Consider the following 20,496-nt stretch of genomic DNA (forward strand, 5'->3'; position numbering starts at 1 on the left):
AATTAATTAATCTAATCAATTAATTATTAACACTAATCATCCAGGGGCATTTTAGCCATTTAAAAAAGATTTGGTTAAGGGGTGCCTTTGAATTAAGTTTTGGTAACCTTTTTTGTCTTCTAGTGCAGGGCCTCTAATTGTTTCTTGGGGCCCCCAATTAAACGAAGTTTTAAAAGCTTGGATTCACCTGAGAGAACTATCACATCTATGTCAATATCTAAACATTCTCTTGGTAAAAACTGTTGATTGGGAAACTCTCCTAGAAGAACAGTTGGATGAGCTTTCTGATGAAGGTGATTCAGATATTGATAGAGATGTTGATGAGGAAGTCTCAGAGTATGTTAAGTTTTTGGATTCGTGGAATACAAAGAAGATTACAACCTCTCATGTCTCACCTCTTCTGAATCCTCTCTGTCGAGAAAACAAGAAACTGAGAAGATGCTACGCATGTGTTTATTTTTCGAATCGTTCTAACGAATCGATCCTAAAGGATTCTGAGGAAAACCTACGTATGAAAAGTACTTTTAGTTGGAAGAGAAACTTGCAGATCTGAAGCAAGGTTTAACTCTCAACAAATTAGTTTTGATGACAGAGAAAGTGCTTGTCTCGCTCGAGAAAAATGCCTTGAGGATGATTTAACTGCTGCTCTTGATAAAATCACGATGTTGGAAGATGACTTGAAAAATTTCAATACTAGTTCAAGAAAATTAACCACTATGCTAGGAGCAAGCAAAAATCACCATGATACACGAGGATTGGGCTATAAGGGAATAGATACTCCAAGTATTAGCAAAGAGGTAAAATTTGTCAAGGCTAGTGATTCTTCTCATCAAAAGGTTTCCACTGATGGAAAAAGTGAAATACCTTCACCGGCAATTAAGGTTCGAAAGAGCAAAGTACATCAACCTCCAAAGTTAGCACATATGGATCGAGGTAAGAACATTCCTTATGTTTGCCACTATTGCGGAAATAAAGGTCACCTAGAAAGGATATGTCCTTTCCGTATAGGAATGAGAAACTTTTTGATGTTCTTGTTTGGGCATCACAAGAAGTTGTGAAACCAAGATCATATGTTAAGGCTAATTCCCTTAATGCTACAGGTTGTAACTGTCCAACCTTTGGGCAAAGGAATCAGTGTTGTGATAAACCTATTTTTTCCTATAAACGTCATACGAATCCTTTTCACAATCGTAATGGTTATTAAAAGGATAACTTCCTAAAGACGAAGACAATATCCGATGTTCCCAGTTGGAGAAATACTAACTTGCAAAAGAATAGTAAATCCAATCCTCTTTCGAGAAATCTAGGAGAGATTAACGGGAAGAAGGTTCCGGTTGTTTCTAAACGCACTCATAAGTGGGTTCCATCAATGACACTTTGAGTGTGAAAAGTAATGATCTCCCAGAAAATTCCATGACTATGGAGAAGGCAGTATCCATGATGTTGAAACTAAAGAATTCTTTGGAAAAATGGATTTGGATGTGAAAGGTTCTAAAAGTGATCTCTTTCATGATATTCCAAAAGTCACTTGTGGTGAGCAAGACATTATTCACCTCAACAAAACTTGAGTGTGTTTTAAGTGCATCCTCACCAAGGAAGGCCCTGTTATGTATATGGTGGGGGAAGCACAAAAATTGGGGCGCACAGATTATGTTTGGTAAGGCTGTAGAATTCAATTGGATTCGTTTAAAAAGGTATGTCTATATGAGTAAAATATGTGCTTTTATTTGATTAGAGAACTTATAATGATTCACGTAGCTTTATTATCGTTTTTTTCTACCTAACTTAATCTGTGTTTAAGGTTCTTAAATGTTTAGGTTTGAAAATAATAGTTCGAGATGTTTGGAATACATGGTACACATACCAGGTATGCATAACATTATTTAAAATCAAAATCCAAGGGTTTAGGTACGCATACCTGTTTGCATACTGCTCCAGGATACGAAAATTTGTTTGCAAACCCGTATGCATACTTGATGACGTCGATATTCGGTAAATTTGTTTTGGCCGTAACTTCTTCGTCCGAACTCGGAATGACCTCATTCTTTTTGAATTCTCTTCCTATTTTAATTATCTTCAAAATAGTGATGAGAAATACTAAATGTGAATGAGTTGATTTTGGTATTTGTCCCGTATCTTGTTTTTGAGTGTTTTGCTCCGTTTCGTCGCACTTGTTCTACTGGACTTGGGCACTTGGATTCTTGGAGTAATTCTCTTCTAATCTCATTTGTAGCTTTTACAAGAATGATGTTGGTGAGTCATAAAGAAGAAAATTCAAGAATGGGAAGTAGTACGCATTTCTATGAGATTCTTGAATGTTCACAATCATCTTATGTGAACTATGATGCATGGTCTTTAATGACTTTGTATGTTCTTCTTTGTTGAGAAAATATTTTTATACGCTTTTGGTAACTACTCTTGGTGTAAATCCGTGCGAAAAAGATTGATTCTACCTTCTAAGGAAAAAGATTGAGTTTTGCAGTACTAATTTTATATATTGCAATATGTTATGGGATATGAGTGTTTGCATCCGTGAACTATGATTGTCCCATACCCTGTCAAAAGTTATTTCTTTCATATGTCAATATGCATGTATTAATAAAAGAATGAATGAACTTTTGACAATACAAAAGTTAAACCTATTATGTCATTTATTGATGGAAGATAGGTTGAAATATTTTGTTGACAAGGATTATGTATATTGAATGTCCTTATGCGAATAGTGATGGAAAATAGAATGAATCCTTGCTTATTCCACAGTATTTGGTCGACCTCGGTCTACAATTTTTGTATATACTGTGTTGTTCCGTAAGGTGTCTTATGTTGAGCACGATCGACTGAGTTGATTATTTTCTTATGATTAGCTTAGTTGTTGCTCCGTGAGGTACTTTATGTTGAGCATGACCAATTAAATTGATTACTTTATGTGATTAGTTTGGTTGTATATTACGGTTAGATTAATTATGGGTTCTCTTGTGATTAATCTAATTGAGTATTTTTTTAGGCTCCGTAAGTTCACTTATGTTGAGCATTTCCGATTAAATTAATCATGAATTCTCTTGTGATTAATTTAACTGAGTTTTTGGATTCAAATTCATACTTGTATGTGAATTGTTATGTCCAAATAAATCCTTCTTTTCTTTTTGAAATTAAGGTCGCTCTTGTTGTTCTTTAGGGAATGACATATTATGGGGGAGATTTGTGCTTAATTGCTAAATCTTTGTGGGGAGTGCGGATGTGGAATATTATAGGGGTTATCTTGTATCTTTATAGACTCTTTGATGAATGCATTTACCTTCGGTTTTATGGTTGCATCTAAATAAGATGATATATGCTTTCTTTTGGACATGAAATGTCTCTTTCGGAAATTTTATTAGGATCCCGTTCTTGTACCTTTGCCAATTTTATTGACAAAAAGGAGGAAAATTAATATGTAGTTCACACTACAAATACATGTGGTTTTTGGATCATTATGTAAGGGGGGGTGGTTTCCATGAGAGATGGAGTATTGAATAAGGGGGAGTGACATATCACCATAGTATTGTGTTTTAAAGTTGTGATACAATTGAATTTTGACGCTGTGTAATGATACTATGACATTGTATAACAATGATTAAAAACTCGTGTTTTCTCGTTGTTATAGCTACGGATTTTCAACAACGATGATGCTAAACTTACAACCTTTGGGATCATTGGAGTACTTGGAAGTGACGAAGATTTCGAGTAATGTTGAAGATTATGCATGTGGAATAGGAGCTACAAAAGTTTATTTATATATTTTTTGTATTTCATATGTATTGATAGTCTGGTCACTAAAATTGACAAAGGGGGAGATTGTTAGAGCATTGCTCGGTCGAACTCGCATGCGTTGTTATCTCAAGCATGTTTGTCAATGTTAGTGATCAAAACTATAAGTCTTGATTTCTAGTGTACTATAGCTAAGGTCTCGGACTAGGATAAAAAGTGTAGTTGAGCTCAAGAACTCCATGGCAATCATCATACAAGACGAAGGACTACTCAAGGAACTTGTGGCTCTTCATCGACTAAAAGGTATGTGGAGACTTGAACTTATCTATCACTCAAAAGTATATTTATCTCCTATCTTGAGACAAAAGTCATTTTGCTATATAGACTTAGATTATACACATTTGGTATTTCGAGCCGAGTTTATCTCACTTATCTATTTATCGAAATATGTGTTGGTAAGCTTTCGCTTTAGCCAAATTCATCTTTACCTAGTGAAGAAAGTCATGTTATGTTTCAATCACTTTGAAAATTTCTCTGACCAAAAATGGTTTGTGAATAACAATTATATAACGTCCTCTTATAATGTTTCAATGATTGAAATGAGAGTTTAGATTATATAACCATTGGAGGATATAAGCATTGTTGTGGAAACACATATATGTATAAGTCCTTATTCCTTGAACCGAAGTTTGCGAACTTTGTTGATCAAGTGAATCGGAGTAGTGCGTGAGCTAAGTCCACGAACTGGCGAAGTTCTCAAACCCGAGAATTTATGCTGGAGTTTGTGAACTCCATCCGGGAACTTAATTCCGCGAACCCAGTCCGCGAACTTGAGTAGGTTATATCTAAAAACGATGTTTGTGAACTTATTCATATTAACTAAGGAATGCAATTGCAAAACGTGGCTATATAGTTCATGAACCGATTCAAGTGAATCAAATCGTTTTTTCTTCAATTGTGTCTTGTGTAGTACATGATATTTCCTTGCAATTAAACAACTCTCTAACTAGTTCATTTTAGTCATTTGAACTAGTTATGGTGAAGAGAAATACGGTTGATATGAAAGTGATCATATGGCTAACCATTTGGTTAACTATTGTTGAACCAACTAATGTACAAGTTTGGGTACGGTTACACAAGCCTAGAAACGTGCATTTCATTTGTGTATAACAAGCTATGTTTTCGATCTAACGGTTAATAAATATTAGCTTGAATCTAATCAAGTTTTAATCTAACGGTGAATATTGAATTCTTTGTTACCAAGATAACATTGATTGCAAACCCTGATTTGAAAAACTATATAAGAGAGAACTCTAGAAATTGGTAAACCTAATCCCCACACCTTACGTGTGATACTAGTTGTGTAAGCTAGAGTCGATTCACCTTTAACCTTTGGTTTCTTCTCTAAAACTAGGTTAACGACTTAAAGACTTCATTGGGATTGTGAAGCCAGACCGATACTACTTTCTCGTAGTTGTGTGATCTAATCTTGCTGTTTCTATCGTACGAGTACAATCGCAAAGATTGGATTGAGATTGATATCTACGATAGACAAGATAAAAAGTAATTACAAACATCTTCGTCTCATCGTTTGTGATTCCACAATATCTTTTTTCGCTACGTCGATTAAGACTATTGTGAGGTGATTGATAATATTAGGTTGTTCTTCTGGAATATAAGTCCGGATTATCAATTGGTTCATGTTCAGCTTGATTTATCAAAAGACAGAACAAAACTCATAGGTACATTCGTGGGAGATAGATTTATCTATTACCATAGACTTTTCTGTGTTATAAAAATTTGTTTATTAAAGTCTTCGACTTTGGGTCGTAGCAACTCTTAGTTGTGGGTGAGATCAGCCAAGGGAATCAAGTACGTAGTAGCCTGCTGGGATCATAGACGTAGGAGAATAACAGTACCTTGGATCAGTGTGATATTGGTTGGGGTTCAACTACAGTCCAGACCGAAGTTAGTTTGTAGTAGGCTAGTGTCTGTAACGGCTTAATATAGTGTGTGTTCAACCTGGACTAGGTTTCGGGGTTTTTCTACATTTGCGGTTTCCTCGTTAACAAAATTATGGTGTCTGTGTTATTTGTATTTCGTATTATATTTTGTTATATAATTGAAATATCACAGGTTGTGTGTTAGAATCAATCAGTTGGAAATCCGACCTTTGGTTGTTGATTGAAATTGACTGATACTTGAACATTGGTCTTCGATACCGTTCAAGTTATCTCTCTAGTATTTGATAAAGACTCGCAGATTTCTATTTGCTTGGGTATAGATCAAATCGAGATATTGAGATATTAACTCTTTGATATACGTTTTAAAGATTGAGTCTTATTGATTCTCTTAAAAGTATATTAGAGTTTTTCCATACAGATTGCTAAGCGAAATATTGGGTGTGGTTGTTGTACCCCCTCTTTTTCACACTTAAATTCATATACATTTAGGGGTTAGGCTTCCTTTTTATTACATATGTTTTCTATTGTGCATACTTTTCATAGGATGAATCAAACAAAAAAGTGGACATTACTAAAAGTGTTAAGAAAGTTAAGTCTTAACACTTCGGACGAAAAACTTATGGCTAAGGTCCAAATTTAACTAATTAAATTGAAGGATATCTTATCTTCGACTTCAAGAGAATGAAAATACAAACACAATGCAAAAATAATGAGGTCATTCCGACATCGGAAGAAAAAGTTATGGCCAAAACAAGATCGAAAGTCTTGAGTCTGCAGATAGCAGGTTCGGCTGATAACTCAACAACACGAGCTAACCGAACCTAGAGCCTTCAAATTAATATTTTCGAAGTGTTTATAGAGAGAAGTTCGGCTTGAAAGTGATCTAATCGAGTCAGCCGAACCTGACAACCACCTGGGGTAAATTTCACTTCTCAGGTTCGGCCAGGAAAGGTTTGGAAGGTATTAGCTGAACCTGACACTGTTCTGGGACGTATTTAATACATATTTTGGGATTCGGATAAAAAATGATACTTACTGTTCATAGACACTTTCAAGGTGAAATTTCAAGAACAGTTCGTCTCAAAACTCAACTCAATTATCAACCGAACCCGCTACTGTATTCGTCAAAACCCCTAAATTTTTAGCAATTTAACCCATTCAATCCATGAAAAACAACAAATAAAAGATTGGGTTTGTAGGAAATACCTTCTTATCCTCATTTCAGGAGTTGGAGCTTCAAAAGGTTGAATTTCTGATTCAATTTCTGGTTCAATTATAATATTTACACCTTCATCTTCAATTGGTTCTTCTTCTTCAATTCATGGACTAGAAGAGGATTTAGAACGCCTGACGTTTGCTATTTTCTTTATACGATCCATTATATAGTTCAATTTAATCGACGATCAAATTTTCACGAACCGATAATTAATTAAGGTAATGGAAAAAAAATTCTAAGAGGGAAGGAAGGTGGTTCAGCTAGAGGAAGAAGAAAAGATGTTTAGGATAAAACATTTTTTGTTTTTTGTTTTTTGATTTTAGGTTCAAGGATATATAAATAATTGAACTACCCATTAGACACCCATTATAAGGTCACTTAGGATGAAAAACTATTTTGTATGCCTTGAAATTTTTTGGTACGCCCTAACACAGGGTTCCTCCTATAAGATGAACTTATAAAATTAATTCAGATGGTTCCATCCTTAATGTTAATAACACTGGAGGTATATGACTAATCATACGTGATTTTACTGGTATTCACGCAGAGTGTAGGAAATTATGGGAGGCAACTCAATGGGCTAAAGAACCAAATTTGGAGAAGGTGGAACTTGAACTAGACTCAAGACTAGTGATCGATGATGTGACCGCAGATTCTTTCAACACAGATCGGAGAATCAGGAGCATGGTTTTAGACATTAAAAATTTATTTCATAGCGTTAACTCTTGACAATGTTCGTATGTTCCTAAAAAGAAGAATAATATTGCACATATTTTGTCAAAATCTGCTAGAATAGATAGAATAGTGGTGTCTGGTTATAATTATTAACCCTTCTAAGAGTTGTATCATAGATCAACTAGGAGAGGATAAAAAATACCTAACACTCCTTAATAAATTCAATCTCCAGTTTCAAAGAAAAAAATAGAAAAAAAAAAGAAGTAAGGAACAAAATTCCAGAAGTCTATTTTTGATTTTCAATCAATTTCGAGAAGTTGCTTAAGTTTCCACACCAAACATCTTAGACCTAGTAATACTGGGCTTGGGCTTGTGATTTATTCCCTTGCCTCAGCTCCTGGCCTCCTGCACAAACATTAGAATGATCTTTTTTAGGGAGGATGGTTTTTTTTGAGGAGACCATCGTTTTATTAGGCCACCTTTCCAATAGTTATAAAGGGTGTTCTAAAGTGTTGAAATGACTAACCTACTCTTAATCTAATTTAATTTAAAACCAACCTAATAACCATATATATATATATATATATATATATAGTCACCTCCTCCTCCCACCACCGCCCGCCACCGCCGATTACCACCACCACCACCTCTGATTATCACCACCACCAACCACCGATTACCACCACCACCACCGCCCACCACCGCCGATTACCACCACCACCACCTTCGATTATCACCACCACCAACCACTGATTACCACCACCACCCCCGAATACCACCACCACCTCTCTATATATATAGCTTAGTTTAAATCTTTAACAAAGATATTCTCACAAACACATTACTTGTCATTCTTTTTTGGTTGAGAAAATGATAAGTAATCATCAAAATGAGTTGAAAATGGAAGTTGCAGAGAGGTTTAATGGAGATTGTTTTTTTTCAGAGAAAGGTTCGGTTACGTCGCAAAAAATTTCTATTTTTTGTAACCGAACTTCTTACTGGTAACTAATCATTACTAATCATAATAATCATTACTAACCATATGAATCACTAATCATTAAGTTCGGTTTTTGGTCATAAATTTGGGTAACCGAACTTAAAATTCGGTTTGATCGTAAAAAGTTTTAAATTTTTTTGTAACCGAACTATTTAATGGTCACCCCAAATATATAGTTCGGTCTGATCGCAAAGAAAAATTTCAATTTTTTGTAACCGAACTTCTTACTGGTAACTAATCATTACTAATCATATGAATCACTAATCATTAAATTCAGTTTTTGGTCATAAATTTGGGTAACCGAACTTAATCACTAATCATTAAGTTCGTTTTTGGTCATAAATTTGGATAAATGAACTTAATCGCAAAAAAATTTAAAATTTATTTCACCTCTTTAGTCCACCTTTGGAATTGTGCATCCTGATTTTTAAGATTTTTTTTTTGCTCTTTTGATGGTAAAGAGCTCCTTTTGGACACACAAAATATGTGTCTGCTTTATAGATAAATATCAGGAAATTTTCTTTCGTCAAATTAGAGACCTACAAAGATACCAGTTTTTGTGCAAGTCAGTTTGCTTGCAGTTGCAGCAAAATCCATGGCCTCGACTTTAAGAAAATAAACAAAAAAAGGTGGTGATCAATAAGATACCACGTGGCTGTGCCAGTGCCATAATTTCTTACTGCTTTGGTGTATTCTAGGGACCAGTGCCACAATTTCTAACTACTTCTCTGATTGTCCCTATCTTGCATTTATATTGTAGGGATCTTAATTAGTTTATTTATATATCAGTTGTTGTTACGGAAACCTGTTCGTTAGTAATCTCAATTGTGCTTTGCTGATTCTTTTCACCGTTTTATCTGTTCTTTTGAACGGAAGAGATTCCAGCTTTTTGAGTTGGACAGTTTGCTTGCAGCAATGTCCTCAACTATAAAATTCTTTGCTTCTTCTATTTCCAACTCACCTTTACATGGAACTTTGGACACCGAATGTCGGGTTAGTGGTCGATTTCGTGCATTTGGAACTCATAATTCAATGCACGAAATTAGTTGTATAGCTGATGAAAAAAAGTCAAAAATTGCTAAAAGTTGTCAGAAGTTGGAAGTTTTGTGGGATGATGGATATGGAACTAGTAGTGTAAAAGATTATCTCGATATATCAAGAGAAATGGTTAAGAAGACTGATGATGGTGGGCCGCCTCGATGGTTTTGCCCGGTTGAATGTGGAAAACCAATCAAAGGCTCTCCTGTTCTTCTTTTCTTGGCTGGTAATTTGTTGTTTATTAAAAAAATTATGAAAGTTTTATTTTTCATATTAGATTTCTTTAACATAATATTCAATAGAATTTTTTTTGACGAAATTATGCATTCTTAAAATCTGTAAATGTTCTTTCTTGCATTACTTTTGGCAGGAATGGATGGTACTGGTTGGGGACTCGTTTTGCACCACAAATCTCTCGGGAAGTAAGCTAATATTTAGAACATTTGTTGTAGAACATTTATATGTAGAACATTTGTTGTCACGTCAACAAATGCAGCTTAGACTTTGGTTTTATGCTATGAATGCAGGGTTTTTGAAGTTAGATGTTTGCATATTCCTGTTAATGATCGCACACCCCTTGAAGGTATGATAGTACGATACACATGTTTTTGGTAGCTATTTATTTAACCTGTCGAATTTATCGGCTAGAAGAAAAGAGGCTATAGTGATGCTTACAGATCACACCGTGCTCATGTCTGACTAATGTTGGCACAATTCAATTAGTGGTTTCTAATTGGGTCCTTAACCAAAGGTCTGTTGGAAATGATCGAGGATACTGTAAGGGCTGAACATTCTGCATTTCCCAAGAAACCAATTTATTTAGTTGGGGATTCCATGGGAGGATGCTTAGCACTTGCAGTTGCTGCCGGTAACCCTACTACTGATCTAGTACTTGTAGTATCCAATCCAGGTCAGTGTCCAAAAGACGATTAATGGTTCTTTCAACAAGTATTTTTCTGTTTTGTTAGGATCCTGAAATTTGATTTCTTTGTACTTCAGCAACATCATTTGGCAAGTCAACCTTGCAGCATTTGCTCCCTACCTTGGAAGCTTTGCCTGATAGCTTCCATATTAACCTTATTTACCTTCTTAGCATTATTGCAGGTACATGTTTTTCTCCTTTAACCATACTGACTGGACTTTCAGGAATTCTTTGTGGAAAGTTCTGAACCACAACACTCTTTAACTGTTTATCTATAACTGTGAATTGTCATCATTTCAGGGAACCCTATGAAGATGGCGGCAGTCAATGCTGAAAAAGGCCTCCCTCCTGCACAAACACTTAAGCAAATGCTGAGAAACCTCATTACTTTGTTACCACGTATTTCTGTAAGTATTATACGAACGAGTCTCAATGGATTACTATTTGTGGGTATAGTCTGATAAATTTCCTGCAGGGTTTGGGGGATATTATACCAAAAGAGACTCTTCTGTGGAAACTAAAGCTTTGTAAAGCTGCAGCAGAATATGCTAATTCTCATCTTCATGCCATCAGAGCTGAAGTGCTAGTGCTTGCAAGGTGTCTATTCTTGCAAATCTTTTAACTGGACAGTACTGGTTATTAGATTCACTCCTGAGTTCTTTATTTTTGAAACCTGTTGTACATTTTTATTTAGTGGAAAGGACAATATGTTCCCAAGTAGAGATGAAGCTCGGCGGCTTTGGACCTCGTTACTAAACTGCAAAGTTCGACATTTTAAGAAAAACAGTCACACCCTTTTATTGGTAAGCGTCGTATCTTAAAAAATTTGGGCGTGCAACTCAATTTCATGCTTATGTCAGAAACAAGGTTAATTATTCATTCTGAAACGTTACCTACATGATATTGTGCAGGAGGATGGTCTAAATTTTTTGTCTTTCATTAAAGCTACACACATGTATCGTCGTTCTACAAGGCACGATTACATCTCAGATTTCATTCCAACTAGTTTATCAGAGTTCAAAGACATATATCTGCAAGGTTTCTCGTGAGTAAGCTCAATCGTCACATGTTATCAATACTCCACTATGGTTCATGTTTTATCAAACACTAGACGTATGCCCATCTACATATTAATTTATTTTTACTTGTTTTGACTGTAGAGCACTAACAACAGTTACAAGTCCGGTGATGCTGTCCACTCTCGAAGATGGTCAGATTGTGAGGGGTCTTGAAGGGATTCCTAGTACAGGTCCTGTCATCTTAGTGGGTTATCACATGTTGATGGGACTTGAACTTCCTTCAATCGTTGGAGAAATCTTGAAGGAGAAAAAAGTTATGGTTCGAAGTATTGGACACCCAATGCTGTTTTCTCCAAACAACGAAACTTCGTCAAATGAGTTATCAAGGTTTGACGTAATGACCATTTTCGGCACACTACCTGTCTCACCAAGCCACTTGCATAAGTTACTGTCGAATAACGAAACCATTCTTCTTTTTCCTGGCGGTGCTCGTGAGGCTCTTCACCGGAAGGTGCAGTATACTTTTGAAAAGTGCCTTCTTCTTTCTCGATGATTATTTGGCCACAATGCAGAATAAGTTTGTTTATTTATATGCAGGGTGAAGAATACAAGTGCTTCTGGCCAGAACAACCTGAATTTGTGAGAATGGCAGCTAAGTTTGGAGCAACAATTATTCCATTTGGAGTTGTTGGAGTAGATGATATTCTGCATTATCTTCTAGATTATGATGATCAGATGAAAATTCCGTTCACGCGAGACTTTATAAAAAAAAAAAATCAGAATATTGAAAATATAAGGTACTACTCGAGTTTGTCTGTTCTTCTTAGTTAAATTCATTTTGTTAAATGAGTTGAATGGTAACATCTTCTTTTTTTTGCTGCAAATCTGCCATTAACTAAACTGGTTTATGTTGCATAGGATTGATGCAAAAGGGGAGGTCGCTAATCAGGACATGTTCGTCCCGGGTGTTTTTCCAAAGATACCTGGACGGTTCTATTACCTATTTGGAAAACCAATCGAAACAAAAGGGATGAAACAAGAATTGAAAGACAAAGACAATGCAAATGCAATGTACTTGCAGATAAAATCCGAGGTAGAAAACATCATGTCATATTTGGTAAAGAAGAGAGAAAAAGACCCATACAGAGGTATACTTCAGAGAACTATTTACAAGGCCATGAAAGCACCCGCGGATCAGATTCCTACCTTTGAACTGTAATTAAAAATTTTTGTTTGAATTAAATTATTTTGGTAATTGCTAATAAGAAGAAGTAAGAATCGTATCTTCCCCTCAAAGGCCTTGACAAATAAAGCTCTCACATTAAACGGTGATGAAATCCTCGCTTCCTATTGGCCTATAAAGGCATTTTCCCATGCAGAAGCTATGGTGATGACACTTAGCATAATTTCATTGGTTGTAATAATTAAAATTTGGTTACAATTTGGATACATCAAATATTTAACTGTCCGTTAGTAACGGTGTTGAAAAAAAGTAGGTGAACAATAATTATGTTAGAAATTTAAACTTGACTTATTTAATTACACCGTGTTTACACCTATATTTAACTGTACTTTATGAAGGGTGGACAAAACTCACATCCAAACCGTTACGTAAATAATAAATAAAAAAGAAAAAAAACTTGAAACTCCTTAAAAGGAATTCCTGTAAAAAAAAAATCGTTGACACACCAAAGAAAGGAAATCGGTTGAAATCAGGAGTTCGATCCCAAAAAGGAATTGACCTTTCTTTACATATATATATATATATATGCAAGTCGTAAGATTAAACCATGCAATTACAAAGCCTTTAATCATTAACTTAAACCTAAATCATGGAAGCCTTTGATATTAATTAAGTACTACAAACTCAAATTTAGTCAGGCGGACATTTAATTTTGAGCTTCCATTGGGCTTCTAAAATTTTACATCATATTTCCCTGTGTTTGTTAAAAGTCCAATAGATCCTTTTTTAACTGTTAACTATGATTTTACAGACATATTCACATAAGATTTTGGCTGCGAGAATGTAATTGCAGGAAATCCTACAATCACATCCAAATGTTGTTTCCCTTGGGTGCGAAGCCCCGCGCACACCAAATCATACATCGTCAAGGGGGCGAAGCCTCGCACCCCGCGCACACAAAGCTAGAAAAGTATATGCCCGGTGCGTAGCACAGGCACAAATTTAGTAATTATAAATTAGCTAATGAAAACTAAAAATAAATATATTATATATATATATATTCAACTCCCTCTACTTAGGAGGCTTTCAATTTGCACAATTTATGCAGCATATACTTATTCAACTCCAACGTAGAAAACGAAATAAGTTACTAAAGTATGTGGATCACAATCTCACATTAAAATTTGTTCAAGAGCCTAAAAGGATGCAGAACTAGCAAAGCAATATAGGTTATCCCCAAATAATGATAAGAATATATTAATTATGACAATTGAGATTGATGATATAAAACGGACCAACAGCACGTAATCTGTTGCGTGTATATACTACTCATTAAGATACTGTCAATAGCATTAGGTTTGCGAAAATGTTTTTCCCTTTGAAAATGTAGCTCATATACAGAACATATACAATGATAAGGATATATTAATCCTAAATACCTAAGAAAATATTACCAGCATTTATAGGCATGTTTCTAGGACTGTCATCTTTCTGCAACTGCTTCATCGGCTAATCGTGGCTTTCTACATCCTCGATTTTCTCCGACTCCATTATTTGGGTATTTTTTTCTCCCAACTCTTTCAATGAAATCACCGTGTTCTTGTGAGGGAATATTTGAGAACATTGTTCAGCACCGAAATCCATCAGCATTTCCGTGGTTGAAGTTTTTGGATCGTAAATATTGAAATAGTTAGATGAACTGTAACTTAAAACGCGACCACTCTTTGTAAAACCTAATACTTCCGTATCACTTAGATTGAACTCTTTAGCCCAACCCAACGACTGGTATTGTTCCTCCCGCTCTTTTTTTTCATGATCATCATTCTGCCTTTTATATAGCCATATGTCATAAGTTGTGCTGTAATACGCTGATCTGCTCAAAAGCCCATCTAAAACCCCTATTCGCCAATGATACGAAGCATTCGCAGGTATAAGAATATGTTGACGAATTTTTTCATCAGCCAAGTCGAAGACCACAATCATCCCATAACAATTGCTCACAAAATAAAGAGCTCCATTCAGAAAGACACCTATTTTGTTGTCGTAATTATCTAAATAAAGCTTTCCAACATTTCTCCATCCACTGCCACTACCAAGAGTATATATCACGATCTCAAAAGAGTAGGCATTGTCATACGCTGCAAAAACTTTATACTCGTTGGTTGAAGGAAGGTAACCAAATCCAACAAACCAATAATCGGCGTGATTTGTCTTTGGTTTCGAAAGAATAACATATTCTTTAGTCGTGGGGTTACATATACAAAAATTTCAGTCGAATCACGAAGACAGATCAAACCATTAAACGAACCAAGAAAAGCATAATATTCCAACGGAGAAGTAAATTTGAACCTTCTGACATTATTGATAGGTGTTTCATGATTATCATTATACTCAAAATAATAGAATTTTTTATTCCCAGCCAAATCAAGAAAACTCAACTTACCGGAATCTGCATAATGATTAACGAGACGATTTAAGTGCATCCAGAAGAAAGATGGACATTGAATAAGACTTCTCCATGTTTTGGATATGTTGGAAAACGATTAATAAAAAATAATTTTTTAAAGTTTTAATAAAAATTATAATTTATTGTTTTCTTTTGTGAATGAAACTTATTAGTCCCACGTTGTGGAGATTCTAATTTTTAGTAGTTTTAAGAAATAATATAAACCTTTTAGTCCCACATCGGGGAGTTTTTCTTCTTAAGTTGTATTTGTCAATTATATAAACAAATTCACTACTTTTGTAAAATCTATGGGAAAGAGGTTGCTCTATATTTAGAGGGGCTCCTAAAGGAAAAAACATTTTATATTGTTTTCTCAAGTGTTCGAGATTTTCCTTTATGGTTTTTTCGGAGTTGCCAAGCTCAAGTTGAGCATCTACTACATATGCTAGTAGTAGGTGTAGTAGGGTGTTTTATCCTAGAGATATCCGTCCTGTGAGGGCTATAGCATCACTCTTGAGTGTATCCGGGCGCTAATGTCTTAAGGGCAACGTGTTGAACACGTGACTCACTCGGTTTTCCAAAGTTTTTCCTTGTTGCTGTTGCGGAGATATGGGGAGCTCGTCCGTTTCATCAAATCGATCACTTCCATTATAAAGGAACTAAGTATCAATAACTTTTTCTTATTTGATTTTTCTTTGTTTTTGATTATTGCACCCAACAATCTTAAGACATTAGAATTTGTAATAATCGAAAATGGTTGGTTGGTTTGTGAATTATGGATGTTAATTGTGGAGTGAAAAACAAAAACGAATTTTTGATCAGCTGTAGAGTTTCAGGTTTATCTCTTAACCTAGAAGGAATTTCGATGAACCCTTTTGACACAACGTAGTAGACATCCTGATAGTTAACCACGTAAAATTTCAGAATTTTTGGAGTTGTAAAAGTATTTGTTTTGATATTTTACAAAACAGAGAAACGTTCCTGAAAAATTCTGATGGGCAGAATTTTGTTGTTAACTAAAGTAGTTTTATGGGGTAACCATGAGTTTTTTGATATGGTGGTTCAAACGAAGTTTATAAATATAGATATTATCTTCAAAACTCATATTTTATCTGAACTAAGGTTTGTGAGATGTGGTGTATTAGGTGATTGGAAAATTACCGTGTCCGTGGTCAGAGTATAAACGAAGTTTGTGACATGAAATTGAAAAGGAACATGGATACCAGGAGCATGTGGATGAACACAAGTCTTCCAAAGCTGACAAAGGAGAGAATATCAAACACAACTCTAAGCGTAGTCTTCATAAGAAAGGTATGTCTCGTAAAACTGAATCCAGCATTAATTTAATTAAGGGTGACTGTTATGTTTGTAAAATTCCTGGCCATACGGCAGTAAGGTGTAGACAACATAAAACCTTAATAAGTAGAAAGTTAATGTTAATTTAGTTGAAACAAATTAGAACGAGTTCATTGACATGATGTCGGAATTTATTTTAATAACCAATGTGATAGACTGGTGGGTGGACTCTGGAGCCACTAAGTATGTTTGTTGAAACAGAGACTTGTTCACCTCTTATCAGAGTATAAGGGATGTCGAGAAACTCTATATGAGTAACTCATCTGCGACAGAGGTTGCATAAAAGGGAAAGGTCGGGCATAAGCTCATATCTGTAATATTCTCACACTGAATGAAGTTTTCATATTCCGAGCATATGAAAGAATCTTGTATCTTTTTCTCTTGAAGATGGTAAAAGATTGAAGATCTTAATTAAATGTGGAAAACTTGTTATAACTAAGGGCATTGATTTTTTAGGCAGCAATTATATGACTTAGGGTCTATATAAGTTTAAAGGAAAATCTGATGAAGTGAACATAGTTGATTCTTATACTTTCTTTTGTGTGTCTTTGAATGTGTTGCATGGTAGACTTGGAACCGTAAAATTATAAGTCAATGCATAAACTGCCTAGCATAGGCTACGTACCCAAATTTAGTTTGGATCTTGAACACAAACGTGAAAGGAATATGCTATAAAATCTTTTAGCACAAATGTTCAGAGTAATTCTAAGACCTTAGAATTAATTCAGTTAGGCCTTGTTGACATGAGTTCAGCCGAAAACCACTATGGTAAAAGATGGTTTATAACTTTCATGGATGATTGTACGAGGTACTATCTTGTACACTTTCTTAGGGATAAGGATGATGCCTTGGAAGCCTTAAGATGTTTAAACTTGAAGTTCAAAACCAATTAGAAGTCTTGAACATAACAATTGTATCCTTAAGAAGATGATAATTGTCATGTTGATTAGTTCAGGATTACCTGCGGGCTTGTGGAGGGAGGAAGTCCTCTTAAATAGTATATCCTGAATATAGTACCCTTAAGGATCAGATGAAACTCCATATGATTTATGGAAAGGTAGATGACCTTCTTATGAATACGTCAAAGTGTGGGGGTGTTTGACTAAGATTGCCATTCCTCTTCCCAAAAGAACTAGATAGAAACCAAATATGTTGATTGTGTCTTCATATAGGTTATGCTGAGTATACTTATATATATATATATTTTTGGTTGTGTGTTCTGATTTTTCATACTTTGGTGTGATTTTTCTGACTTTGTTGTGAATACTATTACATAATCTAGGGATGCTGAGAGTTATAGTCTTGAAAGTGGTAGTAAAAGTTCGTTGCTCGGACTTGTAAAGATTTAAAAATAAAAAAAATATACACAATATTTTTCACAATGGGCGAGAGGTACTGGGACTAGGATTCCGCCAATTTCATTTCTTAAGGTTCAAATAATAATTCTTTTATCAATAATAGCTCAAAAAATATATTAAATATATCGACTCTAATTTATTGCCAAGATTGATTCTCAAAATATTAGGTGTAAATGTTAAGCATGGGACATCAAATCATCTAAGCTAAGCATGACCCATCAAATCAAATCACAACTAATTAATTTAAATCATAATTTCAATTAAAATTAATGCAAAAGTCATGAAAAGAATTAAATATAATTACCCAAGTGTGAAATAAGGCTTCCTCCATTTCCCCAGTGTTGGGACTTAGCTTCTCATATTAATCATAATCTCAAAATACATGTATGTTGCTCAAAAGTTGATTAAAATGATAAAAATGAGTAAAACAGAGAATGTACGACCCACAGGGGGCGTCACAAAAAGAACGATAAGAGACAGGTGGTGCTGATATTTAGACAGCGCTGCGACCCACAGTTTGCGTCTTAGACACTTGTGATAAACGACTGCCCTAGAGAGTCCGTTCTTCGTGTTCTTGGTCTTCATCAATGGCAGCAGCAGCAGCAGAGAGAAATCATGGTTCTCGATTTTGAAGCGTTCCTTCTCTCCTCCCAACTTTCGACAGCCGTTCTACTCGACCCAAGGAGTTAATTTATACCCAACAGCAGCATTTAATCCCTCGCAATAACTCCATATAATTCTCATTTACTCGGGAAAATATTTTTTTTATTTTCTTCACTGTCAGCCAAGATACGATCTTTTCCACCTCTTCTGCCTGCGCAAATGAGTTGTAATACTTCCATAAGCCACATACAAACTTTATAAGAGAAGATATCTTCCCCTGTTTGTCCACAAACTTTCCAAATTTAGCTCACAGTGCACCCGATAATATCTTCCCCTGTTTAACTTTGATTTCCTCCCACGGCTTACTTGCCCCATTTTGCTCGATCAAAATGCTTGTACTAACTCTGTCATGTGAATTCAAGCCCAGCCCAATTGATTTCAGGTGTTGAATCTCGCAAAAACACGTCCAAAAATTCAACTCCAAATCATGCAGACGATAATTAAGTTTCCCGCCAATTTTGGAATTTGAATTTGGGAAGAAAACTGGCCTCCCCCTAATCCTGTACGGGTGTCCCTTTAGCAATTTGGGCTGAAATAGTAATTCTTGGGTGGAAATAGTAATTTTTCAAGGTTCCTCCGGGACATTTCTGGGACGTTTCCGGTGCATTTCTGGGGTGCCTTTAGTACTTTTCTCCGGGGTGTAAATCATCACTTTTTGAGCAACTCTTTCCACAGAAGGGTATTTTCTCCAAAAACACCTAAACAAACATAAAAACACCGTAATAAGAACAAATGGGTACTAACAAAATACACAAAAGAGATGAAAATAGACACATAAATGTGTCTATCAAATACCCCCAAACTTATTATTTGCTAGTCCTCGAGCAAATTTTATTCTTGAAAAGTGACCGAGTTAATCTCGGGTGGGTTTATCAGAGGTGTACCCACAAAAACCAATACTCCAGACCCTAGCTATCTACGCAGAACCTTGGAAAGCACTAAAGAACCTCCTTGGTTGGCGTACAATTATTGACTCTAAGAGGAAGAACCCTGATGCGAAATTCCAATTGTTGTACACGAGTTTGCACTCAAGCATACTAAAATTCATATAAGTGACAGAGCTCTACTAAGATAGTTTCACAATGGACATCATACTCGGAGTCAGACTAATCACATGAAAAGATTAAGAAGATGGAAAAAGAAAAATGTAGATGGTTGAAAAGTGAACGGTGTTTCCCATATCTGTCTGAAGGCCTCTGCCAAGATGAACCTAACCTAAATGACTGAGATACCGGTCTGACTAATATTAACACACTGGCATATACAAGGGAACCAGGGGTCAATAACTTAAATCTAGATCAACAAACTGGCAAATACAAGGGAACCAGCAGTTGACTACACATAACAATAACCATTTTTTTTTTTTTTTTTAACTTAACGGCATGAATAGATCTCTTTGATCCAAGCGCATGCTTCTTGTCAGCAGATTACACGATAGTTCCCACGGGTCCTGCATTCCACGCTTGCTTAGGCGACGGAAACAGGGAGAACACACGCATATTGCTATCCAAGTGTTAATACTTATTCCGATTGGTCTAACTGGTCCGGTCTAAAAAAATTTTTTTTTTTTTTGAAAAGGTAACTCAGTCACTCTATTTCACCCTAGCAAAGGTAACAACTTGAATCGTGTGCCCCACCAAATCACTTGAAATAAAAGAAAAAATAGAAAGTGAAAAGGACTCGACGAGATATGGCGAAACTATCATGTTATTTCTAACACCTGAGCTCTGTGCTTTTATGAATAGATTCTATAGATGTTTCCATCTAGCCAGATTGGTTCCTCAACTCCTAAAACAAAAATGTTTCCATCCACTTAGATTGGTTAATGCTATCCTTAATAGGCATAAATTTCTAGGCTCTGGAGTTTATTTATTGCAACTAAAAAGTTTCTCCCATACCCCCAAACTTAATA

General features: G+C 35.4%; 1 protein-coding gene across 3 annotated transcripts; it reads left to right on the forward strand.

Moving 5' to 3' along the window:
* The first annotated feature begins 9,412 nt into the window (after positions 1-9,412).
* Positions 9,413-12,874, forward strand: LOC113302666 (acyltransferase-like protein At1g54570, chloroplastic). Of its 3 annotated transcripts, none has more exons than XM_026551614.1 (12): positions 9,413-9,863; positions 10,008-10,059; positions 10,165-10,220; positions 10,389-10,547; positions 10,637-10,741; positions 10,860-10,966; positions 11,035-11,156; positions 11,254-11,362; positions 11,471-11,604; positions 11,720-12,089; positions 12,176-12,375; positions 12,497-12,874. In XM_026551614.1, exons 1-12 carry the CDS (start codon positions 9,515-9,517, stop codon positions 12,795-12,797), a joined length of 2,064 nt encoding a protein of 687 aa, XP_026407399.1. In that variant the 5' UTR covers positions 9,413-9,514; the 3' UTR covers positions 12,798-12,874. The 3 variants fall into 3 exon arrangements, with proteins under 3 accessions (XP_026407399.1, XP_026407401.1, XP_026407400.1); XM_026551616.1 differs by having other exon boundaries at positions 9,629-9,863; positions 10,361-10,547; XM_026551615.1 differs by having other exon boundaries at positions 9,629-9,863; positions 10,008-10,220; positions 10,361-10,547.
* The last annotated feature ends 7,622 nt before the right edge of the window (positions 12,875-20,496 follow it).

This window comes from Papaver somniferum, chromosome 8 (genome assembly GCF_003573695.1).
Source record: "Papaver somniferum cultivar HN1 chromosome 8, ASM357369v1, whole genome shotgun sequence".
Classification (NCBI taxonomy): domain Eukaryota; kingdom Viridiplantae; phylum Streptophyta; class Magnoliopsida; order Ranunculales; family Papaveraceae; genus Papaver; species Papaver somniferum.